This window comes from Phoca vitulina, unplaced genomic scaffold (assembly GCF_004348235.1).
Source record: "Phoca vitulina isolate PV1807 unplaced genomic scaffold, GSC_HSeal_1.0 scaffold41, whole genome shotgun sequence".
Classification (NCBI taxonomy): Eukaryota; Metazoa; Chordata; class Mammalia; order Carnivora; family Phocidae; genus Phoca; species Phoca vitulina.
The window spans coordinates 3,364,301-3,383,925 of NW_022589744.1; the positions used below are offsets into that span (position 1 = coordinate 3,364,301).

Sequence of the window (19,625 nt, forward strand, 5' to 3'; positions counted from 1 at the left end):
GACCATGACCTGAGCCGAAGGCAGTCGCTTAACCAACTGAGCCACCCAGGCGCCTGAGGAGCTCTATTTTTTTTAAATGCAACCAACAACGATAAAAATTAAAAATTTTAAAAACAGAGGGAAAGCTAGGTGATGAATACGCTTATGCCACAGATTGTGGTGATGGTTTCATGAGTGCATATTTATCTCCAAACTTATCAGGTGGCATACATTAAATATGTACATCTTTTTGTATGTTAATTATACTTCAATAAAGTTTTTTCAAAAAAACAGAAGCAGAAAAAAAAATCCACAGAGATGCAAAGAAAATAAAAGGAAAAAACAAAGACATGAACAGAAATAAACTAGGAAAAAATACAATAAAAAAAGGATCAACAAAGCAAAAAAAGTTATTTTTTAAAAAAAGACTACTAAAAATTAACAGTTTTGTAAGATGATTAAGAGAGAACAGATAACCAATTTCTGGATTAAAAAAAAGAACATCACTACAGGTCCTGCAGACATCAAAAGACAGGATGTTATTAGGCCAAGAATATTTAAAATTTAAGCGAAATAGGTAGATCCGTAGAAAAATGCAACTTACTAAACTGACATAAGAAAACAACAGAAAATATGAATAGCCCACTGTCAAAGAAATGCACTTTTTTTTTTTTTTAGAGACAGAGAAAGAGAGAGAGAGAGGCAGAGGGAGAAGCAGGCTCTCCGCTGAGCAGGGAGCCCAACGCGGGACTCGATCCCAGGACCCTGGGATCATGACCTGAGGCGAAGGCAGAAGCTTAACCATCTGAGCCACCCAGGCGCCCAGAAATGCACTTGATCTTAGTCAAAACACCAAGCAGCAATCCATCCATCAAAGAAATGAAATCTAAAATTAATCTTTCCCATAATGAAAATTCCAGGACCAAGTGGCTTCAGGAAAATAAAATTTTAAAAAAGCCCTTTATTTAATTAAGGAATAAATAACACCAACTCACAGAAACTCTTATAGATAACAGGAAAAGTGGGAACTTGTCCTAACTCATTTTATGAGGCCAATATAATCTGGACACCAAAGCCTGACATGGACATTATTAGAAAAGGAAAGTTACAAGCCAATATCATTCATTAATGCAAACTCCTAAACAAAATATTAATAAACTGGATGCAACAGCATATAAGAATGAAAACATATCACAACCAAGTGGCATTTATTCCAGAAATATGAGATTGGGTTAACACTTAAAAAAAATCAATGTAGGTACTTCTGCTTCCAGATGGAGCAGAGGGACTGGATTTAACCTTCTGTCATGAAAACAACCACAAACAAAAAAGACACCACATAAGAGAAAACAAAGGAACTGACAGGTAGTTTACAAAAGAAGGTAGCCAAATGGCCTGTGTATACATATATTTAACAAATATATGCATATACACACACATACACACACACGAAAAAGTGCTCAACATCCTTAGTCACCAGGGAACTACAAATTCAAACTACAATAAGATATCCCTACAATACCATCAGAATGGCTAAAAGAAAGGGAAAAAATGAATGACGCTGATAATACCAAGGATGCAGAGGAGCTAGAACTCTCACAGACTACTGATGAAGTGTGAACTTGTATAACCACTCTAGAAAACTAGCCATATCTATTAAAGATGAGCATACACAAACTGAATGACCCGGGAAATTCCACAACTAGACTTATACCTCTAGAAACGTACATATAAGGAGCATAAAAAACATGTAAAAGAATATTCAGTCACAATGGTCCCAAAATGGAAACCATTCAAATGCCCATCAACATAGAAAACGAATAATTATAATTAATTAGTAACTAATCATTACATATCTGTATAATAAGACTATCATGCTGCAATAAAACAGAATGCACTACTATTACAAGCAACATTTGGATGGCTCTCATATATTGAGGTAAAAAAAACTGACATCAAAAAGTACATGCTGGATGATACCATTTATTATCTTTTATAAAGGCAATCCTGATAAATGGTTATAGAAGTCAAGACAGTAAATGCCCTTGTGGGGGTGGGCACAGTGGTGGCCAAGACAAGGGGCGTGATGTGGTTATACAGGTGTGTTCTATCAAGCTGTTTCCTTAACACTTGTGCACTTTACCATATGTTATATTTTAATGAAAAAGTTCCCAAAAAACATCTTTCCATACCAAATACTTTCCAATCTGACAGTCTTCTATTGATAAGCTTGAGTCATTAAACTAGGTGTCTGAATACATTCTGAAGGTTTAGAACAGAAAACCAGTGAGATGCCTTCTATCAGTTATTGTTTCTCATCTACCTAAATTAATTCCCCTCTCCAGTTCTTCCGATACCACATCTCATCTATTGACCAGAGGGTGGTCCAGGGATACCACAAAGTACCCAGCACACTGCCAGGCACCATTATAAATACTCAATAAATATTTGTTGAATAAATGAATGCATAGAGAAAGAGAAACAGAAGGAAGCAGAGAGACATGTTACAGTCCTCTCTGAGGGTCAGGACTCTACCATTAGGCCTGCCTACTGCCCACTAGAAAGTAAAGTCCTCAAGGGCCTTGACTTTGTCTATTTTGGTCACTGATATATTCCCACTAGTGTCGTAAGTTTTACAGTCAGGGATCTATTAAAATGTTTATCTACTTTAAATGTACCAAACTCCTCTTTCAACACTGGTGTGCGTGTTTAATATATGTCTTTAAAAATGCTTTTCATGTTGTTTTGGAAACAAGTATTGAGACTATCAGGTTTCTAGTTTTAGTTTCGTTTTTTAGTCAAGAAGAGAGCTATGACTTACTAAATGGTCAGGTTTTGAATTTATAGAATCTTCAGCTATCTGGCACTCTGATCCTACTAATGAACCCAATCCACTCCGACTACAGCCACTGACAATTGCTATTTGCTCCCACTCTAGCTTTCTTAACACTTCTGTTCAGGTTCTCATCTATATCAATTTTTTGTGACCTACACATGAAAAAACCAGTTGAATGCAAAGTTTAAATACGAAGGATCTCATTTACAAGAATTATGTTAACTACTACTGAACCAGTAAATGTATAATTCAACTCACCCACTTTATTATTTTTTACTTGCTAGGCTTTCTCACTCTTTCAAAGACTTGGCTGTAGACAACAATAACAATATCCAACATCTGCTGAGCTCAGGTAGTACCTGAGGGTACAAGGGTACTTAGGTACTTAGGGTAGATACTACCCTAAGTCTTGTATATATATTATTTCATTTGGCATTCTTTAAAAGTATACGTCAAGGGGACGCCTGGGTGGCTCAGTCGTTAAGCGTCTGCCTTCGGCTCAGGTCATGATCCCGGGGTCCTGGGATCGAGCCCCGCATCGGGCTCCCTGCTCGGCGGGAAGTCTGCTTCTCCCTCTCCCACTCCCTCTGCCTGTGTTCCCTCTCTCGCTGTGTCTCTCTCTGTCAAATAAATAAAATCTTAAAAAAAAAAAAAAAGTATACGTCAGGGCGCCTGGGTGGCTCAGTCGTTAAGTGTCTGCCTTCGGCTCAGGTCATGGTCCCAGGGTCCTGGGATCGAGTTCCACATCGGGCTCCCTGCTCAGCAGGAGGCCTGCTTCTCCCTCTCCCACTCCCCCTGCTTGTGTTCCCTCTCTCGCTGTCTCTCTCTGTCAAATAAATAAAATCTTTAAATAAATAAATAAATAAAAGTATACGTCAGATACTAAGATAGTTTCTCCCTTAAACCATTCTAGTAACAAAAGAACAAATATCTCAGAGACATTAATAAACTGGTAATAAATAACTTGAAAGCAAATGTCTGCTAAAATCTGGGCACAGTTGTTACTCTACTGTGTTTGGTTTAAGAACCAAACAACTAACCAGTATATAAACCTACTAGTAAGACTGAGGTTTACACTAAATATCAATCAATCTAAAAGAGAAAGAATATTTTAAGAAGTATTTACCAAGGATATAATCATTATTCCAATACAAATGGAATTCTGTTCACATTTTTGGGGGCCTAGTACTCCACTTCCAAATTCTGACTCATGAAGGTACTAAAGTCATAATAATGCAGCATTTTAATTGGACAGGACCTAGAGATCTAACCATAGAATTACAGATCTCTGATTCTCCAGTCCATTCAATAACGGACTCCCGCTGAAATCATCTCTGATAGGTCAGAGAGAGATCAACATTACTAATTACTCCTTCATGAAATGAAATTATCTCTGATAGGTATTCACTAAATGCATCTAGTAAAAGGGAATTTGTTACTTCTATTTTCTGAACAGCTGTAATTTGAAGGAAGTTGTTAATATTCACTCATAATATTCCTATTATTTCTACTTATTTGACTTAATATCCTACATTTCAAAGAGAAGTCTAATCCCCCCAGCCAACCTCTCAGTGGATAATTATATTATTTCCAATCTAGCTTCCTCTTGATACCAAGTCTGTTCTTTTCTAGGCTCAAAAATTTGTCTTCTTTATTTATTCCACCAGTTAGCACAGTTTCCAGACTTTCCTTCATCTTAATGACCAATCTCTCATTAGTATAAAATATGGTAAACTTATTAATGTGATTCTTTTGGACCCTACACATACATCCCTGCATGTAATCTAATGTTACACTGGTGTTTTCAGCAATAGTTCACTGTTTATAAGCACTCAGTTGAAAGCAGTCACATAAGAACTGTTGATCATCAAAATCCTTCAAGATACAAAACAGGAACATTGAGGCCTTGCGAGATTAAATATGACATTAACTTAATGGCAGAAGCAGATCTAGAATCAAGTCTTCCAACTACTAACTAATACTGTCTTTCTGCCCAACACATCAGAATCACATCCCCAATAGCAATGACAGTACCACAAGCTGGAAAATATGTGATATTCTTATAATATATAGAAAAAAATCATTAAGGATTTCCAGCAAGGTATCAGCTACAATTCTTGATTTGTGGTGGGATTACCAGTGTTTATTTTGTTTTGCTCCATCTGAATTTTCTAGTTTGCTTTTTAAAATTTAAAATTTAAAAATACATATAGCTCCTATAATAAAAATTCTTTTTCATTTAAAAAAAAGGCAAAAGGAAAGGCATAATGACATTCTTTGTGTGTGATATAACTTACTTCAAGTATAATTTTAATTTTAAAAAGCTTAAAATATGGACTATTGGTTAACTTACATTTTTATGTCAAAATATATCTTGCAAAAAATGTTTTGTGACAATGGTTTTCTAACATAACATTATGGTTTGAAATGTTTAAAAAACTACATGAGCACATGCAAACATAAATTAATTTGTTAGTACATACAGAACTGGAATGGTCAAATCATTCAACACTGAGCCATTAGTATGTAAGTACTTAAAACCAAAATATCTGCCACTATGATCTGATGATAAAATATACAAATAAGTCTATTAGTCAAAACCAGCTAAATGAACTTTAAAAAGCATGAAGATTATGATGAGTTTCAAGCACTAACTGCAAGAACATGTGTCAAACTCCAAATGTTAGGTGACAATTTAGCAGTCAGGGATGGCACTTATGTAAGCAAGCAGCATGAATGAACACATACTTTAAAATTTCAGGTGACATTCAGCTTTTACTACAAAAGGGAAGGATTCCCCCCATTACAGAGGCATTGATACACTGCCCTCTGTACCTGGCACATCCTGGGGGAGCTCAGATGCCACCTTCTTCTCTGCCATGTTGCTGCTATCGTGGGTTTCTGAGAGACACCCCACGGGACTCCTCCCTTCAGAGGGACTAGTCTCTTCTGAAGAAGCATTTGTTGTGTTGTCGCCAAGATTTGCTGACACAGAGTTACCTTTATCCCCAACTTCTGTTGGCTCTACAGTAAAATGCACAACAAAACTTTAAAGATATCCTTTAAAATTGCTTTAGGACAAATGGCCACATTCAATCAACTACTAAAAATGAATGATCACCAAGAAAACCTGCTTTTATTTGATGGCCATTTTGAAGCAATCAGATTCTGGGATACTTTTGCAGTAAGTAATCCAAAGAGTATTTACGAATATTTAAAATATTAAGAATGTTTAAGTAATTAATATAAAAATGAACATATCACATACAAAAGCGTATATTCTGGTATAAAAATAGGGATTTTTCACCAACAAATCTCATAGGAAAATGGCACCTTATTAGGAAGTATAAATAGAGATACAGGTATATTATAACCAATCCACCAATACATAAAACTCATTACAATGATTATACATGTTAAAAAGGGAAAAGATACCCTTATTTCTTTAGAAATATAAAATTAAATAGGTATTAGTAATAAAGAGATTCTTTTTCATTTTGAAAGTAAAACTGAAGTTTTCATAAATAACACTGATTAAATATTACTTTCTAGCCAAGTAATTTTTTTACCCTCAGATTTTCCTTGCTCAGGATCATCATCTGGAGTTTTGTCGTCGCTGTCTTTATCAAGGGACTGGTCTTCAAACTCCTCTCTGCTTTTCTCAACATCTTTGGAGTTACTATTCTCGGTCTCATTCTTGTCCTTTTCTATTTCTTCTGGGCTTTTAACAATATCAATTTCTCCTTTTTTGGCTCTTATGGATTCCAAAATTTCTTCTATAATAAAAACAAAAAATTTTGTTTCCATATATATCAAATATAAAAGTACTACAAATGCCACTTAAGAGTTTCAATATAAGTTATTAAAGTTAAATATGTTAAAACATTAGAACTATGAAATAAGGATTAAGACTACCAATACAATGTTGATGCTTACATAACTCAACCAATTTGGTTATCGTTACTCTAGAAAATACATGGTAATTATGACTATTCTCTTTTTTTAAAAAAGAAAACCAGTCTAACTTTTGAAACTGACATGACAGAGATTACCTCATCTCTTCTACCACACGAGGGAAACTGTAGGCTGCACAGACCCACCATCTAGGCAGCGTGGTGCAGTGGTCAAAACCAAGGTAACCATGACCCAGTGCACATCTGACTTGAATTAGCTGTTTAGGCTTACCGTAGGCAAGCTATCTAACCTTCAGGCTTCCACTGTAAAATGAGAAAACAAAGTCCCATTTGGAAAAAACCTTTCTCTCTGAAGTCCCATAACTGTTTTGAAAGCCAGTAAATCCCTAAGGGCTCTAATCCTCTTTCAATTTGGGGAGAATGATGCTATAGCATGATGTAGACCACAAGTATATCAGCACAGACTCTTAGGTATTAATGATATTCTTTGGGTTATGATCCAATACTATCATTTTTTATTTTGTTGCTCAAATTTTGTTCCAGCTTTGGCCGCGGGGAGCTAAAAGTGAGGCCTGTATTCTTTGAACACACTTCAGTCATTCATTTGTTCATTCATTTAGCATTTCCTTACTTTCTAGCACTACAAGATGCTCCAGGCTCACCTTGTATTCTCTCTGTCCCAACCCTAGAATCCATTATCTCTGTAAGGACTCTGTTCTTTTTTTATTGGAGAATGGTATTTAGAAGACATGATCTGGGCTCTAGATGTACTTGTTACTATTACGGTGTCACTGTTTCTATACTCTCTCAGCCAACAGCTAGGAAATGTTATGTATATGCACACTAACCCATGTATATATACATCTATGCTTTTTCACTATGTGAGGTGGTTTGTGTGGTTCATTCAATCAATGCCCTGTTGCTTCTTTGTAACTTCTAACAAGAGAAATCTTGTTCTCATTATCTATAATATATCTATTTATTTGGTCAACCCTAGTATATATAGTAATTTCAGAATTGCTAAACTGTACCTCCATGAGAAATAAATTTACCAACTGGAGTACAATGTTTGTGAACAAGAAGAAACTTTTTTTTTTTTTTAAAGATTTTATTTAATTGACAAGAGAGAGACAAAGCGAGAGAAGGAACACAAGCAGGGGGAGTGGGAGAGGGAGAAGCAGGCTTCCCGCTGAGCAGGGAGCCTGATGCAGGGCTCGATCCCAGGACCCCGGGATCATGACCTGAGCTGAAGGCAGACACTTAACGACTGAGCCACCCAGGCGCCCCAAGAAGAAACATTTTTAATGATATGTAACACAGTATTTTTTTTTAATTTTTAAATTTCCTTGTTTAAATTTCCTTTGTTTAAATTTTCTGTACCTGTAATTTCATTGATGTTTCTTAAATTGTAGGTATCTAGAATGTTTCGTAGGATTAAAAAAAACCTTGTAAAGTCATCACTGGAAAACACTGATCTTTCTGTAAAGTGATGACAGTTGAGCTGGCTAGAGTTAATTCCTCACACTCTCTCTCACCTTCTCTATTCCTAATTCCTATAAGAATTTGGAACCAATGAATATGTGAACATCTAAGATAGATAAAGGACAATTTCATATGGAAGAAACTGGCATGTTTTCTGTCCTCCTCATCATCCAAGTCATCCCAGGATCCTTTTGTACATATTTCCTTATATCACTTTACCTACCACTTTCCATTCAATTTACCTTAGCTGTGGTTACTCTTGCTACTAAGTACACTTAACTTACCAGTGGAAGTATCTCACTCTTTTTTAAAGAACTTTTTATTTAGAAAGTCTAGTTTCCAATCACCTGCTTTTCTTAGAGAGCCACGTTATTTCTCACTTTCAAACATAGCTCCACCCTGATTTTCAACTGCCAGCTTTTCTATTTTCTTTTTTCAAGGTATCTCTATACCCAATGTGGGGCCTGAACTCATGACCCCAAGATCAAGAGTCACCTGCTCTACCGACTGAGCCACCCAGGTGCCCCAACTGCTAGCTTTTCTTAACCTGACTAGTGCAAGTTCCTCCCAACTTTCCTAGTGCCATTTAATGAGAATAAAACAACATTCAAAACAAAACAAAAACAACTACTACCAGGGCTCCCAGGTGGCTCAGCTGGTTGAGCGTCCAACTCTTGATTTTGGCTCAGGTCATGATCTCAGGGTCGTGAGATCGAGCCCCGTGTTGGGTTCTGTGTTGGGCATGGAACCTGCTTAAGATTCTCTCTCTCCCTCTTTCTTTGTCCCTCCCCTCCGCTCTTTCTCTCTCTCTCAAATAAAATAAAAACCATCTCTACTTAGAAAAATGCATTCCAAAAATAAACTTCCTTCAAAACCACCAAAATAAAGCATTATAAAATACAATTACCATAAAGGTATATGATAAAGCAAATATAGCAAACTATTTACAACTACAAATATATAGTAAATTGTAGAACCAAGATGATGAGCATGTAGGTGTTTACTGTATCATTCTTTTGACCTTTCTGTATATTTGAAAATTTTCATAAAATATTAGAAAAAAATAGAAAAAGAAAATTCAACTACCAAAAGTGGAATTAAACTCTCCTAAGTATACGTGTAAGTATATAAAAACAGAGGGCTAAACTTGAAAGGAATTTATGCTACTTGCAAGGTTAAGAATGTCAAGTCATTAGAACACACTGCGATGCTGAAATTGCTGTCACAATACTGCAAATTACTCTTGGCTATTTCAGAACCCAGTAGTTTCTGCTGTTTTCATCTCATAAAATCCCAAGTTAAAGAACACCACTAGATATTATTCTAGGTTTTTACCTGGGCTGGATGCTCCTAAACTGACTACCACAGCCCAGGTTTTGGTTCCCAGGGAGAACAAATAAACTTAACAGTGGCAGACCAGCATTTTAATGGGGGACTCCTGTCTGAATGCTTAATGCACTGCCAGTACACTCCTTACAAAATTGTTGAGAGGATTAAAGGCTTGTAAAACATCTAGTTGAACACCCAGCCCACAGTAGGTACTCAAAAATATCAGTTTTCAGGATGCCGGGGTGGCTCAGTCGGTTAAGCGTCTGCTTTCGGCTCGGGTCATGATCCCAGGATCCTGGGATCAAGTCCCGCACCAGGCTCCTTGCTCAATGGGGAGCCTGCTTCTCCCTCTGCCTGCTCTGGCTGCTGCTCCCCCTGCCTTGTGCTCTCTCTGATAAAATCTTTAAAAAAAAAGTCAGTTTTCCCTCCTCTTCCCACCAATTTTCAATTCTTTTGAATTAGAGTACCATGCTGGATAAACCTTAGCAGAGAAGGAGAAGAAGAGAAAAGAAAAAGAGTGTCACTTTTTGTCTAGTCTCGCCATGAAATCCAAGCTGCAGTTACCCCCCTTACTTAAATGAACTCCACACTGTATTAAGAGGGTAAGACAGTCTCACAGCACAGAAGCGTTGGCCACCTAACTTTCCAAGAAAATACTGTGGCCTAATGCTCAAAGCTTTCTCTGCTGTTCTTGACTACATAAAAAAGTTTGACTAATTTTTAAAAGTACATTACATGCTGGGCACCTGGGTGGCTCAGTTGGTTGAGCACCTGACTCTAGGTTTCAGCTCAGGTCATGATCTCAGGGTTGTGGGATGGATCAAGCCCCCCATCGGGCTCCACACTCAGTGGGGAGTCTGCTTGAGATTTGTTTCTCCCTCTCCTTGTCTCTCCCTCCCCCTAAAATAAATAAATGAATCTTTAAAAAAACAAAAATAAACAAAAAAATGCTCATTGTAGAAAATTTGAAAAATATAAATAGGATACCAACTATAATCCTATTATGCTAATTGGTTATTTTTTTATAAAAGCTGCTCTACTTACCCAGTTGGTTATTTAAAGAAAGAGAATTTAAGTACCTCAATGACCCAGGTACTGTTTTGGCATGGTACCTTATGTAATTCTCCAATTCTCTAGTGTTCTATCACATGATAATCAGTAAGAGAATTAACCAATTCTTCTATATTGGGAATTTCTAGTTTTTCACATTCCCCTAAATCAGACCACTAAACATTTTGATTACCAATTCCTATTTTGGTTTTGTTCTTTAGTTAAGATGATACTGGGGCACCTGGGTGGCTCAGTTGGTTTAAGCATCTGACTTCGGCTCAGGTCGTGATCTCAAGGTCCTGGGATGGAGCCCCATGTCAGGCTCTGCATGTCAGGCTCTGTGCTCAGTGGGAAGTCTGCTTGTCCCTCTCCCTCTGCCCCTCCCCCTGCTCATGTGCACCTGCTGGTCTCTCATAAATAAATAAATCTTAAAAAAAAAAAAATGATACTATCGTTACAATTTTGTACATAGGCATTCTACTAAATACCTGACCAGTACTCGTCAAAACTGTCAGAGTCATCAAAAACATGAAAAGTCTGAGAAATTGTGACAGTCTAGAGGAACCTAAACAGACATGTTAAGTAAATATAATGTGGTATCCTGGATGGGATCATGAGACGGAAAAAGGTTATCAGTAAAAATAAAGAAATCTGAATATAGATTAAGGTATTATAATGTATCAATATAGGTTCACTACTTAAGACAAATATGCCACACTAAGCTAAGATGCTAATAATAGGGGAAACCTGGTGCAGGGTATCTGGAACCCTCTGTACTACCTCAGCAACTTTTTTGTAACTATAAAACTATTCTAAAACTAAAAGTTTTATTTAAAAATAAAAAGCAAAGAGTATCTTTTATTTATTTATTTTTTAAAGATTTTATTTATTTGAGAGAGACAGAGACAGCGAGAGAGGGAACACAAGCAGGGGGAGTGGAGGAAGGAGAAGCACGCTTCCCGCCAAGCAGGGAGCCCGATGCAGGGCTCGATCCCAGGGCCCCGGGATCATGACCTGAGCCGAAGGCAGACGCCCAATGACTGAGCCACCCAGGCGCCCCGCAAAGAGTATCTTTTAAAAGAATACTATTTCTCATAATTAAAGGTAGGATTCGTGGGGCACCTGGGTGGCTCAGTCGGTTGAGCATCTGCCTTTGGCTCAAGTCATGATCCCAGAATTCCGGGATCAAGCCCTGAGTCGGGCTTCCTGGTCAGCGGGGAGTCTGCTTCTCCCTCTCTGCTCCTCACCCCACTCGTGCTCTCTCTCTCTAATAAATAAGATACCTGAATTAAAGAAAAAAACAATTGGGGGAAGATCAGTAATGACCAAGGCAAGATACAAAATGCTAAAATGCATAGAATCCCCTAATTTATGTTGGGATGAACAAGATTCCTTAGGAAAAGGACAATACAGAGAACTGAGGTGCCTGGGTGGCTCAGTCAGTTAAGCATCTGCCTTTGGCTCGGGTCATGATCCCAGGGTCCTGGGATCGAGCCCCATGTCAGGCTCCCTGCTCAGTGGGGGGTCTGCTTCTCCTTCTCCCTCTGCCCCACCTTGCTCACGCTCTCTTGGCTCTCTCTCTCAAATAAATAAATAAAATCATTAAAAAGAAAAAATACAGAGAATTAAAATATACGTAACTTCAAATTTTAATATTTTCAAAATCTTGCAGTGATTTCATACTAAGAGTTTATCTCAAATTTAATAACAATTAATTGAGAAAATTTCCCTCTCACCATTAGCTGCCGCCAGAAAGGATTTGTTACTGCCCCGAGCCTTATTGGTCAAGTCTTCAGTTATGTCCATGTGCCGGTGGATTTCTTCACGCATTTCTTCCAGAATTTTGCAGAGTTCTGCTTCCCAGTAATCTTTATCTAGACAGTCAATTAATTCTGCAAGTTGGACCTTTGTGCTGTAGTACCAAATTTTCTTCTCATTTTCATTTTCTGTATCTTCTTCTCTGTTTAAAAGAAGTACAAAAACACTTTCTATGTTAGACATAATGGCACTGACTGGACAACGGCCATCTATCCAGGGAAAGTTAGAAGATGTAACACAAAGTCTGCCCACTGAAGCTCAGTATATCTGCTCACAAGAAATCCCCTCACGTCTCATTCTAACTCAAGTTACTTTTACTTTAATTGAGCAATCTCTAATTATTTTGCTTTCCTAGCCCACAGCAGCTTATGATAAAATAATCTGTGAGTAATAGTGGAGAGAGATGATGGGGGGCGCCTGGGTGGCTCAGTCAGTTGAGCATCCAACTCTTATTTTCAGCTCAGGTCATGATCTCAGGGTCATGAGATTGAGCCCCACATTGGGCTCTGTGCTCAGTATAGAGCCTGCTTGGGATTCTCTCTCTTTCCCTCTCTCTCTCTGCCCCTCCCCACTCGCTCTCTCTCTCAAAATAAAAATAAAATAAAATCTTTAAAAAACAAAAGTAGTGGGTAGAGACGAATTAGTATAGCAGCAAAGAAAGATATCTAAGGGTGCCTGGGTGGTTCAGTCGGTTGAGCATCTAACTCTTGATTTCGGCTCAGGTCATGATCTCAGGGTCCTGGGACTAAGGCCTGTGTCAGGCTCCTTGCTCAGTGGGGAGTCTGATTGAGGATTCTCTTTCCCCTCCCCCTCTGCTACTCACCCCACTCCCGTGCACTCTCCCTCTCTTTAAAATAAATAAATAATCTTAAAAAAAAAAAAAAAAAAAGAAAGATATCTAAAAACATGACACACAGAAACAGGACCTCAAACTTCAGTGTGTGAGTACTTGGTGGGGGACAGTCTTGCTTATACTTCAGTTGACTTTGAGATCATCGCTGTAACCACATGAATGGAATTTTAACCAGAAATATTTAAATTATGGTCAGTGCATGGCAGGTACAGGGCAGGCTGACACTACAATTCAGTTTAGAACATTTCCATCAACATGATATAAATGCTCTGCTAAATTCTGGTCCTTGAAGGAGTCATCTCAATGAGCGATGTTTCCTCTCTCTTCCTTTCTTATGGACAAAGTTCAAACTGGAGAGAAGAGGAGCAGCTCTCTGTCCTGCTTGCATCTCTCCAAAGGTCCCATTCACTTGTAATGCCCATGTAGACTTCAACTAAAAACACAAGGTAAATTCATGCCTAGGACCGGACTTTCAGAAATACGTGTGATGGTATTTCTTCTCTCATTCAAAAGGAATTCAGGAGCGTGTATGAGGAACCTGATGAGAGAGTCTAACTTTCCTGTCTACTCAACAGCAAACTCACAGAACTGAAAGAACTGGGCTTTAAGAAAGATCTGGCTTTAAAATGGGCTCAGGCATTTATGAGATACGCAAACGTGGACAAGACACAACCTCTCTGAGTCTCTGAGCCATTTTATTGACCTTGCTGATAAAATGGGGATAATGGTAACTCCTTCAGGGCCACTGTAAGAATTAAAGGTATTATAAGGCACAGATTGTAAAAAAATAAAATAAATAAGGTATAGATTATAGCACCCAGGCACATTGTTCGTAATCAATAAAAATAAAATATTATTGTTACTATTACGGAAGTAAATAAATAAAAATTGAGCAGAATTCCAGGAATGAGTCATTCAGTAATTCTGAAGAAAGGAGGGACATATTAAGTCATGGATAAATAAATGGGTATCAAAATTATCAAAAATGAAAAAAAAGAATTAATGAATGTTATCTCACTTTGCTTTTTTTTTTTGAATTTTTTTTTTTTAAATTTATTTGAGTAATCTCTACCTCCAAGGTGGGGCTTAAACTCACGACCCTGAAATCAAGAGTTGCATGCACTTCCCACGGAGCTAGCCAGACGCCCCTCATTTTCTGCTTTCAAATCAGCATCTGCTGACATATGAAATTCATATATTGCTTCTGTTAGAAGCTTTTTACAAAAATTGCTGAAAATCATTTTCTTTAAAACCTGCTCTCTATAATGGGTATTTCTGACTTCTTATGACTCAGTGATGACAATAGTTTTATTCCAATTTACAACGTTAAAGATGTCAGAGTCCTCTAATCAAAAAGACTAATAATAAAATACTTTTAAAAGGCAATACCATATCAAAAATCTAATTAAGTGACAATATCAAATCAGAAAGCACTTACTGAGCTTTGATTGAGCATAAGAGTTACAGGACAGCCTGGTTCTCTATTTTCTAAAAAATCAATCTTAAGGATTCAGTTGTTATAAAGATGTTGAATTCTTTTACTATTTGCTTTTTCCTCTTTACTCAGAAATATCTACAAATTTCAATGAAACAAGAAAAACATTCTGGGGGCGCCTGGGTGGCTCAGTCGTTAAGCGTCTGCCTTCGGCTCAGGTCATGATCCCAGGGTCCTGGGATCGAGCCCCGCATCGGGCTCCCTGCTCGGCGGGAAGCCTGCTTCTCCCTCTCCCACTCCCCCTGCTTGTGTTCCCTCTCTCGCTGTCTCTCTCTCTGTCAAATAAATAAATAAAATCTTTAAAAAAAAAAAAAAAAAAAGAAAAACATTCTGCATAAAAACATTTTTGGGGTAGAAACATAATTTACAAGTGTAAGATTTCAACATGAAAATGAGATGGTATGGGAACAAAATTAAATGGACATTGTGTCCATTTTTTCAAGTAATTCACATACTATTGAAAGGGTTCCTAATAGCTGATTTAATCCATACTGTCATTTGCATAATTTCTATCTAAACAGACTACTTAATTTCAATTTTTTTAAAAAGATTTTATTTATTTACTTGAGAGAGAGTGAGCGAGAGAGAGAGCACAAGCCAGGGGAGAAAGGCAAAGGGAAAAGCAGATTCTCTACCTAGCAGGGAGCCCGATGAGAGGCTGGATCCCAGGACCCCAGGACCATGACCTAAGCCAAAGGCAGATGCCCAAACAACTGAGCCACACAGGCACCCCTTAATTTCAATTTTAATCTTAATTTTCATCTTAAAAGAGAACTCCTTACTTCATATAGCAGAAAGTTCCTCCACCTTTTTTTTTTTTTTCTTAAAAGGTCATGGGGCTTGAACTCCCAATCCTGAGATCAAGACCTGAGGTGAGATCAAGAGTCAGACCCTTAACCAACTGAGCCACCCAGGCACCCCAGAAAGTTCTTCCTTTTAATGAGATGACACAAACCTAGTGTTTCCACCAATTAGTCCTGGTTCTGCCTGCTGGAGTTATGTGAAATAAACTTAACACCTCCTCCACACACAGTCCTTCAAATCATTCACAACATCTACAATTTTACTGTTTTTTCTTTTCAGGCCAAACATGCTCAAATACTTTAATCATTTCTTATAGTACATTTTCCAGTCTTCACAACCCTGATATTCTTCCCCTCAATGTCCCTCTACAAATGTGGCACCCGAAAACTATTTTTTATTCTTTTCATCAAAGGTCATACAACACTGACAATTTTTTTCTTCTTGAAGCTATAGAAGGATAAATTTGTTAAAAGCATAAAGTAACAAAACAGAGTGAACTGTTAATGTTTTCAAAGAAAAGTTGTTTTGTTGGTTTTGTTTTTTTTTAAGTAATGTTTATGCCCAACGTGGGGCTCAAATTCATGACCCTGAAATCAAGAGTCGCTTGTTCTAGTGACTGAGCCAGTCAGGTGCCCCATGAAAAGCTGTCCTAATCCTGTGGACTTAGGCACATTTACATAGTTTATATAATCAAAATTATTTGTTCTAATCATAACAGTGACAAGAGCTTTCCTATACAAATATACATTGATTTGTATATATATTTGGTTTGGGGTTAGAATGTGGTTTCTGTAGAGGCTCTGTTCCCACAGTGCCTGCAATGCTCCTTCTATACACCCAAACTGGCCTGGCTTTCCTAAAGACACTCATCAGCTCAAAGGAGCTCACAGGTGGCAGGGGAAGGCAGGTTGGAATGAAAACATTTGCCAAAAACATAATTAAGAGCAAACATAAATATTATAGGTCTCCATTTTAAAGTTTGTTTGGCTTTTACTCAGACAAGATAAGTAGGAGGTTAATGACTAACAATAAGCTTCAAGTTTCATTTTTAAACAAACCCACAGAAACTTAAGAGTAAGAAACACTAGAAGTGGGTTGAAAGGATCCCTCCAAAATTCATGTCCACCTGAAACTCAGGATGTGACCTGATTTGGAAATAGGGTCTTTGCCGATATAATTAGCTAAAGATCTTGAGATGAAATCTGGTATTTTTGGGGTGCCTAGGTGGCTCTGTCAGACTCGATTTCGGCTTGAGACAAGATAGGGTCATGAGATCAAGCCCCGCTGAGTCTGCATGAGATTCTCTCTCTCCCTCTCCTACGCCGTTCCCCCTACTCAGGCATACACACTCTAAAGTAAATAAATAAATCTTTAAAAAAAAAAAGAAAAAGAAAAAGAGGGGCACCTGGGTAGTTCAGTCAGTTAAGCATTCCACTCTTGATTTTGGCTCAGGTCATGATCTCGGGGTCATAAGACAGGCCCACGTTGGGCTCCATGCTCAGCAAGGAGTCAGCTTGGGATTCTCTCTCCCTCTCCCTCTGCCCCTCCTCCTGTTCTCTCTCTCTCTCTCTCTCTTAAATAAATATTTTTTTAAAAAGAAAATCTTAAAAGGAAGGAAGGCAGGCAGGCAGGAAGGAAGGAAGGAAGGAAAGATCATGTATCCTTGTAAGTGGAAGAGAGGACACAGAGAAACACACAGGAAAGGTGATGTGAAGGTGCAGGCAGAGATTCATGAGATCCATCTGTCTATAAGCCAAGAAACGTCAAGGATAGCCAGCGACCACTAGAACTTGGAATAGTCTCCCTGAGAGTCTCCAGAAAGAACTAATCCTGCTGACACTGAGGTTTCAGACTTCTGGCCTTCAAAACTGTGAGAGAACAAATTCCTGTTGTTTTAAGTGACTCTGTTTATGGTAGTTTGTTACGGCAGCCCTAGGAAACTCAGATTCGGGTGCCGGAGAAATGGAGTCCTGCTCTAACAAATACCTAAGAATGTGAAAGCGGCTTTGGAACTGGGTGATGGGAAAAGGCTGGAAGAATTTGGAGGTACTGGATAGAGAAGGCTCAGACCACCTTACAGAGACAGAGGTAGGCAGAGACTGGAATTATGCCGCTAACAAGCCGAGGAATACTTGGGCCACTAGAAGCTGCAAAAGGCAAGAGAGGATTCTTTCCTAGAGCCTCCAGAAGGAGCATGGCCCTGCTGAAGCCCTGCTTTTAGATTTCTAGCCCCCACAACTGTGAGAGAATAAATTTCTACCACCTAGTTCGTGGTACTTTATTACTGCAGCCACAAGAAACTAATGCAGCTATGGATTTAGCAGTTAAAGCAACAGCTAAATCGGGCAGCCCGAGTGGGTTAGGAGCATACATTCTGGAGCCAGAATACCTGGGACTGAATCCTGACTCTCCTACTTACTACTAATTGTGTGATACTGAAATTAGTTAACCTCCCTATGCCTCAACTTCTCCATCTGAAAAATGGGGTTACAGTACTTATATCAAATGCTGTTGTGAGGATTAAGTAAGTTCAAATATGTAAAGCACTTAAAACACTGTTGGTGCCTACTGGATGCAATATGCAGAGCTGCTATTATTTTCCTCATCCTATGAAGTATGTGGTATCTACCTTAAAACAAATAATTACAGGGTGCCCGGGTGGCTCAGCTGGCTAAGCGTCTGCCTTGCCTCAGGTCATGATCCCAGTGGGATCGAGTCCTGCATTGGGTTCCCTGCTCAGTGGGGAGTCGGATTCTTTCTCTGACCCTCCCCGACTCATGCGCACTAGTGCTCACGCTCTCTCTTACACAAAAATAAATAAAAAAAATCTTTTAAAAACCCCAATAATTACACGGGGGAAGGGTGTTTTTGTTTTTTTTTAAAGGAGGTATCTTTTAGGATGCAAGAGGGGAAAGAGGTTCAGAGAGAGAAAGCCCTAAGAAATGGTATACATAGGCCAAGACTTGAAGGATAAGTTAGCCAAAAAGGGTTTTGGATGTTTTAGTTTGGTTTTTATTTATTTGTTTTGAGGGGGTGGGAAGCAAGAGAATTAAACGTACAAAATTAGGGATCTGTGAACTTTCTGTTAAGAGCAAATGGAAGTACCTGAAAGATTTTCAACTTGAGGGAAAAAGAGACCTGATCAAAACTGCTGCTTTAAAAATCATCCAGGGGCACCTCGGCGGCTCAGATGGTTAAGCATCTGCCTTCAGCTCCGGTCATGATCCTGGGGGGTCTGTGACTGAGCCCCGCATTGGGCTCCCTGCTCAGCGGGGAGCCTGCTTTTCCCTCTCCCTCTGCCCTTCTTCCTGCTCAAGCTCGATCTCTCTCTCTCAAATAAATAAATAAAATCTTAAAAAAAATAAAAATAAAAATCATCCAGCTATGGAACAGAAACTAGAACTGGGAAATGGGGAGTTACATATAAATCAGTTTGGAGGCTACTAAAGTAGTCTAATCGAGATGATGCTGGCTTGGATTACGGCAAGGATAGTAAGAATGGAGAGAACCAGATTCAATATTTAAGAGGTAATGAAAAGGTGGGGTTACCTTTACCTTTTCTATAAATTGTACCAAAACATCTACTTAACTTCTTTCATTTGTACCATTCTTCAAATAAAGTAATTTGGTAACCCCCCCCCAAAAAAAAGAAAGAAAGAAAGAAAGAAAAGTAGGTAAGGGGGGGAAGCGATGAGTTCAGTTTTAGACACGCTGTATTTGAGGTGCCTGCAGTGTGGACACGTCCAGGAGACCGTGGGACATACAGAACTGGACCAGGGCAGGAGGCTCACAGATACAGGTCTGATGGCAACTAAGCCAGCAAATAAGCAGGTGACTTTCAGCTAGAATGCGGAGGTATGGGTGCAAACCAGTACAGGTTTAAAAGTATAATTTAATCTATCTGAAAAATGAAAAATAAAAAGATGTTAAGTTTATTTATTTAAATAATCTCTACCCACAACGTGGGGCTCAAACTCACAACCCTGAGATCAAGAGCCGCATGCTCCTCCGACTGAGCTGGCCAGGCGCCCCCCCTCCAAAAAAGGTTTAAATGTTGTGTTCAAG

The 19,625-nt window shown here is 38.5% G+C and overlaps 1 protein-coding gene across 1 annotated transcript in view; it reads right to left on the reverse strand.

Annotated features, from left to right (window-relative positions):
• The window catches only part of BPTF (bromodomain PHD finger transcription factor), a 144,745-nt gene that overhangs the window by 81,492 nt on the left and 43,628 nt on the right, over window positions 1–19,625 (reverse strand). The window contains exons 3-5 of the mRNA XM_032429970.1: window positions 12,327–12,550; window positions 6,385–6,591; window positions 5,651–5,839 (exon numbers count right to left, since the gene is read on the reverse strand). Of these exons, the coding sequence (XP_032285861.1) occupies window positions 5,651–5,839; window positions 6,385–6,591; window positions 12,327–12,550 (620 nt within the window). The remainder of the gene's footprint in view (window positions 1–5,650; window positions 5,840–6,384; window positions 6,592–12,326; window positions 12,551–19,625) is intronic.